Raw genomic sequence first — 6,134 nt, forward strand, 5'->3', positions numbered from 1 at the left:
CATAGGTGTGGATGTTTTGGAGCATTCACACAATAAGAAGAAGAATAAATAGAAGAATTTTGGTGAAGAAAACCAAATGTGTGAATGTTTTGGAGCATTCACACAATAATAACAAATCGATGCATTTTGGTGTGGAAAACCATAAAGCATTCACACAATAAATTAAATGATAATAAATAGATGAATATTGCTGTATAAAACCATATGTGACAATAATAAATGGATGCATTTTGGTGTCGAAAAACCACATGTGTGAATGATGTGGCAAATTCACACAATAATAATAATAATAATAATAATGAATATATGCATTTTGGTATAGAAAACCATAAAGCATTAACACAATCAGTTGAATAATCATACTAAATAGATGCATTTTGGTGTAGAAAATCATAAAACATTCACTCAATGAGTTGAATGATAATAAATAGATGCATCTTTGTGTAGAAGACCTTATGTGTGGATGCTTCAAAGCATTACATAGATTAATTTCGCTGTAGAAAACCAAAGAGCATTCACACAATAAGTTGAATAATAATAATAAATACATGAATTTTGGTGTAGAAAACCATACGGGTGAATGCTTTGGAGCATTAACACAATTATTGTTTTTACGCAAAGCCGGGGGACCAATAATGGCTCCGAGCTGCACTTTGGACTCCTCTGTATTAATTAATAATCGGACTGCCCCCTCTTATAAGAAGGAGACGCGCCCACCGCTCCGTTCTTTCTCCATCGCTGCCAGGATGAGTTACGGATCTGAAGTCTTCTCCTCTTCCTCCTACCGAAGGATCTTCGGGGAGTCCCCCCGCTACGCGTCCACTCCATCGCGGACGGCCATGTCGTCGCGGGGGGGCTACCGGTCCTCCTCCGCGTCCCGGAGCAACGTGGCAGGCCTGCCGGGCGCATACGGCAGGAAGTCCGGGCGCTCCTTCGCCTCCATGCCGGTGGAGACCTTCGACCTGGCGCAAAGCAACGTCCTCAACAACGAGTTCAAAATCATCCGCACCAACGAAAAGGAGCAAATGCAAGGTCTCAACGACCGCTTCGCCATGTTCATCGAGAAAGTGCGCAACTTGGAGCAGCACAACAAAGTGCTGGAGACCGAGCTGGTGGCGCTGCGTCAGCGGCAGGCGGAACCGTCGCGCCTGGCCGAGCTGTACCAGCAGGAGATCCGCGAACTGCGCTCGCAGCTGGACGAGGCCAACGGGGAGAAGTCCCAGCTCGTCATCGAGCGGGACAGCATCGACGACGACCTGCAGAAGCTCCGGGGCAAATACGAGGAGGAGTTCCGCGCCCGGGAGGAGGCGGAGGCGACCCTCAAGGCCTTCAAGAAGGACGTGGACGACGCCACCATGGTGCGCCTGGACCTGGAGAAGAAGGTGGAATCCCTCCTGGATGAAATCAACTTCCTGAGGAAGGTGCACGACGAGGAGGTGGCCGAGCTGACGGAAATGATCCAGGCCGCGCAAGTCTCGGTGGAGATGGAGGTCTCCAAGCCGGACCTGACCTCCGCCCTCAAGGAGATCCGCAGCCAGTACGAGTCCATGTCGACCAAGAACCTGCAGTCCGCCGAGGAGTGGTACAAGACCAAGTTCAATGACCTGTCCGAGCAGGCGACCCGCAGCAACGACACCATCCGCGCCAGCAGGGAGGAGCTGAGTGAGTTCAGGCGGCAACTGCAGTCAAGAACCATCGAGATAGAGAGCCTGAGAGGCACTAATGAGTCCCTGGAAAAGCAGCTCAGGGAGATGGAGGACAGGCACAATGGGGAAATTGGAAACTACCAGGTAATACCATTCTAGTTATTATACATTTTCTAATATTTCGTTGTAGAATTTTTGTTTATATAGATATAGATATGATTGGTAAGATGTAGTACTATAGTCAGCTCTGAACGCTATCCATGGTGCTGAATGTCTCCTGGGACATCTCGGCTCAGCAGCTGCATTAAGTGACAACGCCCACGTCCTTATGTCCATAAATCAGTGGATTGCTGCACTTCAGGCAAAACCATAGAACCTTTATGGCTAAAAGAGCCATGAAAGCCAAATATTTTAAAAATGTGGTTTCGTGAGAGCCATGTAAAAAATTTGAACATCGAATGCAACTAAACGCGTGCATTTTTAAGTAAGACCGACATTTTTACAGTGTAATAAGTCTCTTTTTCTTTATAATAACATTAATATGCTGAAGCTAAGCAATAATGAATAAAATAATTTGTTAACACTTTAGTATGAGGAACATATTCTAAGTAACAAAGACTTAATTTAGAATATAATAGAATAGAATAGAATTTACAGTTATTTGGACACTAGGGGAACATATTCTAAGTAACAAAGACTTAATTTACAGTTATTTGGGGAACCAGGGGAACATATTCTAAGTAACAAAGACTTAATTTAGAGTTATTTGGTTAGGGTTACGGTTAGGGTTAGGAATGGTGAATATGATCACCATACTAAAGTGTTGTATAATAAGGTGTATAATAAGGCCATGCAGAACAACACATTATTAAGTACTTAATATTGACTAATTCGAGCCAATATGTTACTAATTTGCATGCTAATAAGCGACTAATTAATGGTGGATATGTTCTGCGATGAGGTGGCGACTTGTCCAGGGTGTACCCCGCCTTCCGCCCGATTGTAGCTGAGATAGGCGCCAGCGCCCCCCGCGACCCCGAAAGGGAATAAGCGGTAGAAAATGGATGGATGGATGTTTCCCATCCTAAAGTGTTGCCTATACTTCTTAGATTAGATAGTTAGATTAGATAGTACTTTATTTATTCCGTCAGGAGAGTTTCTTCAGGAAAATTAAAATTTTCAGCACAATCGCATTCAAGATCAGACAAACATTACAGGGAGACAGAACAGGATCGCTGACGGGTCTGCCGGCTTCCAGCGCCCCTTACAAAAAAGATGAGATACAGGTAAACGAGGGGGGGGGGGGTGTTGATGGGAGAAAAAAATAGAAGATTAAAATAAAATAAAAAAACATTTTTTCTTACCATTAATGTAACTTCTTGAACAGGTGCGGTAGAAAACGAATGGATGGATTAAAATGCGTGCGAATGTTTTATATTTTGAATGTTATTTTTTGACGCTGTGATTGCCTGCGGAATCATTCATTACTTATCGTGGTAAGCAATCTCAGCTGAGATTTGTCTGAGAGTCATCAAAAGAGCCACATCGGGCTGGAGAGTGACAAGTTCCCCACCCCTGCGATAGAAGAATACCATTTAGATAAAACATGTCAGGAATGTTTGTTGTATGCTTGCAAATAAGTGGATTCTTATTAACCATCTGGGGACATGTTAATTGCCTCCAAAGCAAAAAAAAAAAAAAAAAGTCATTGGGTGTGTGAAGGACATGAAAAACATTTGAATCATATTTTTTATTGCCTTTTTTTGCTTAAATTTCCCAATAACTTCAGTCCTGAACCAAATATAACACTTTTTTTTTTGACTGTTTAACCGTTTTGACCGCTGAAGTTGAGTCAGAGATAAGAACAAATATGAATCCAAAATGCCTTTAAAAATAAAGAATGTATAAGTCCTGTGGCTATGGGTTATCGCCTAATTATGATACAATTGGACATTGAAAGTTTAAAATTTAACATGAAAAAAACATCTTAGGAAAATACTATAGTATAATAGAGAAACAAAAGAAAAGCAACAATTACAGTAACTGAAAAGATTTTAAAAAAGGCAGATTTTGTCATCTGGCGGTTAAATATATAATTGTTGGAAGTGGTAACTTCAGATGTTCTAACTAAACTGTGTTTTTCCTAGGACAACATGGTAGAAATGGAGAATGAGCTGAGAGCTACAAAGAGTGAGATGGCTCGTCATTTAAGGGAGTATCAAGACCTGCTGAATGTTAAGATGGCTCTGGATATTGAGATCGCAGCATATAGGTTAGATGATATGTATATATGTATTTATAAGATACATTCTTCCCAAACACCTCATCTTCATTTTTCCCTGCAGGAAGCTGCTGGAGGGTGAGGAAACCCGCATAGGGACAGGAATGTCCTACTCCAGTCCGTCCATTGGTTCAGGCGGCGGGCAGAGCTACAACTACCAGTCCCGCATCTACAGCGGCGCTGGCATGGGCTCCAAGAGGGAAGGCAAGGACGAGAGCCTGCAGCCGCAGAGCAAGCCTGCGGCCAAGGCCACCCACCAGGTCTACGAGGAGACGGTGGTCACCACCAAAAAGGTGGAGAAGCAGCAAGATGCCAGTGATACCTCCACCAACCAGAAAATCTAGCCTGTTTTAACCAAGCAACTCCCCTCTTTTGTTAAGTTTCCATCCCTCAAAAACAAACCCGGGGTGTTTACACTCACATCACCACAGGCACCTGATAGTTTCTCATAATAATATGTTGGTATTTCTCACATATAAGCACAGTAAAACATCTAGAGTAGCTTTTATTTACCCCTTGAAATAACAAAGGATTGTAACTCCACTCTATTCGCCTTATTTATTCGACTTTCATTCACACATCGATGACTAAAGCACTTAGGTAGCACATGTTAGAACCGGGGGTCTTTTCAAGTACGCCGTTAACTAACGTCATATTCATACACACAGTTGAAAATAAGCACTGCAATTCCAGGAAAGGCATGTGTGCAATCACTATGCATATGTTAGGACAAATATCCACTTGATTTGATCCAATACCGAAAATTCAGTAAGGAAGCACACAAACGTCAAAATCCATGTTGGTGCATCAGTTCGCATGTAAGCGTCCAAGACGAGGACCTTTTTAACTTCCTGAATCCCAATAATAATAGCTATTCAAATGAGCAAATATACTAATCGGGCTTATTTTGCATGCATGGTTATATGTAGCTTGCGATTTCTGAATGAATGTCTACCACCGACCATGCACAACATCATCATAACGCAACATTAATATTAATAGGCTACTGCTGCTAATGCAATGAAGACGAGAATGAGAAGTTTGAGCAAGATTGTCGCACAGGAGGATGTATAAACAATTACGCAAAAAAAATATGAAAAAAAGAGAAAAGTTGATGTGTGTAGCAATCCATGTCTGTCAAATTTTCACACTTCATGATGACACTTAAATGTCCATGTCCATAACACTATAAGCCTGAAGACCAAACACTGCAGCAGCAAACTATAGAAGGAATGTCTTGAAAATATTACCTCTCTCTTTGTCACTTTGGCCATGACTGGATTAAAAAAAAAAAAAAAAAAAAAAAGGCTGTTGTAGTATGACGAGCCACCTGTAGCTTCCTTTTCTGCTTGCTCACTGCCAGCTAAAACACAGCCATGTCACTTCTTCTCTTGCTGCGCACAACCCCCGGGACCGACCACGCCCTGACAAGCTGCACTCACACATCTATTGGGAAAAAAAAAAAAAGAAAAAATGCGTGATATATGACAGATTATTATAAATCGGCTTATTTAATCGTGGCTTATAGCGATGGATCAGTATCGGTGTGTATTTGTTTTTCTACGCAGTGGCATATCCTAACAAAATTTGACATTTACATGCTGGAATAAAAACGGTCCAAATGCATAATTACACTGTAGGACAAATACATTTCCAAGGGTGTCTAACAATACATCACAACACTGCCAATATAAATGCACATAGAGCACCAGTTTCTGATGTCACATGACAAACAGTGTCAAAATGTCCCATGAAGGGATCAAGATTTTGCCAGAGATGGAAAACTGTAGGATATAAAACGCCTTAAAACACCAGCAGCTTTGTATCTGATCATGTGTGTGATGTGAATGATTCTGTTCAGTGGGGTGTTTCATCACTAGCATAGTATTTGCATTTATTAGAGTTTAGGGATTGAATGTAGTTATATGCTATTCTCTTTCAACTTGCTATGTATTGCTGTGAGACACCATATCAATAAAGACTTGACATGACTGAACTTGGTTGTTTTAGTTTCTGTGGGCAAGTCAGTGTTTATTGAGGCGGGGCACAATAATCAGATAATCAGGAAAAAAAACTGTATTGAAGTTTTTTTAATTACAAAATCCACATTACAATCTGCATGCTGAATTTTTAAATCTGATGAATATTTTTACTACAGTCTCAAAAATCTAGATTCAGCCAAACTATAATAATAATTTGTTTTTTAG

The 6,134-nt window shown here is 41.3% G+C and overlaps 1 protein-coding gene across 1 annotated transcript; it reads left to right on the plus strand.

The window, feature by feature from the left end:
• Positions 1–708: 708 nt before the first annotated feature.
• Positions 709–5,918, plus strand: inab (internexin neuronal intermediate filament protein, alpha b). Its single transcript, XM_061880954.1, has 3 exons — positions 709–1,790; positions 3,794–3,918; positions 3,992–5,918. The coding sequence occupies exons 1-3, from the start codon at positions 747–749 to the stop codon at positions 4,269–4,271; spliced, it is 1,449 nt and encodes a 482-aa protein (XP_061736938.1). The 5' UTR covers positions 709–746; the 3' UTR covers positions 4,272–5,918.
• Positions 5,919–6,134: the final 216 nt, after the last annotated feature.

This window comes from Nerophis ophidion, linkage group LG20, assembly GCF_033978795.1.
Source record: "Nerophis ophidion isolate RoL-2023_Sa linkage group LG20, RoL_Noph_v1.0, whole genome shotgun sequence".
Taxonomy (NCBI): Eukaryota; Metazoa; Chordata; class Actinopteri; order Syngnathiformes; family Syngnathidae; genus Nerophis; species Nerophis ophidion.

Bases quoted from the DNA above. Each gene is read 5' to 3' on its own strand.
- inab (XM_061880954.1), top strand. From the start codon at position 747: ATGAGTTACGGATCTGAAGTCTTCTCCTCTTCCTCCTACCGAAGGATC. The intron at 1,791-3,793 runs GTAATACCATTC...TGTTTTTCCTAG, and splicing joins GGGAAATTGGAAACTACCAG to GACAACATGGTAGAAATGGA. The intron at 3,919-3,991 runs GTTAGATGATAT...TTTTCCCTGCAG, and splicing joins ATTGAGATCGCAGCATATAG to GAAGCTGCTGGAGGGTGAGG.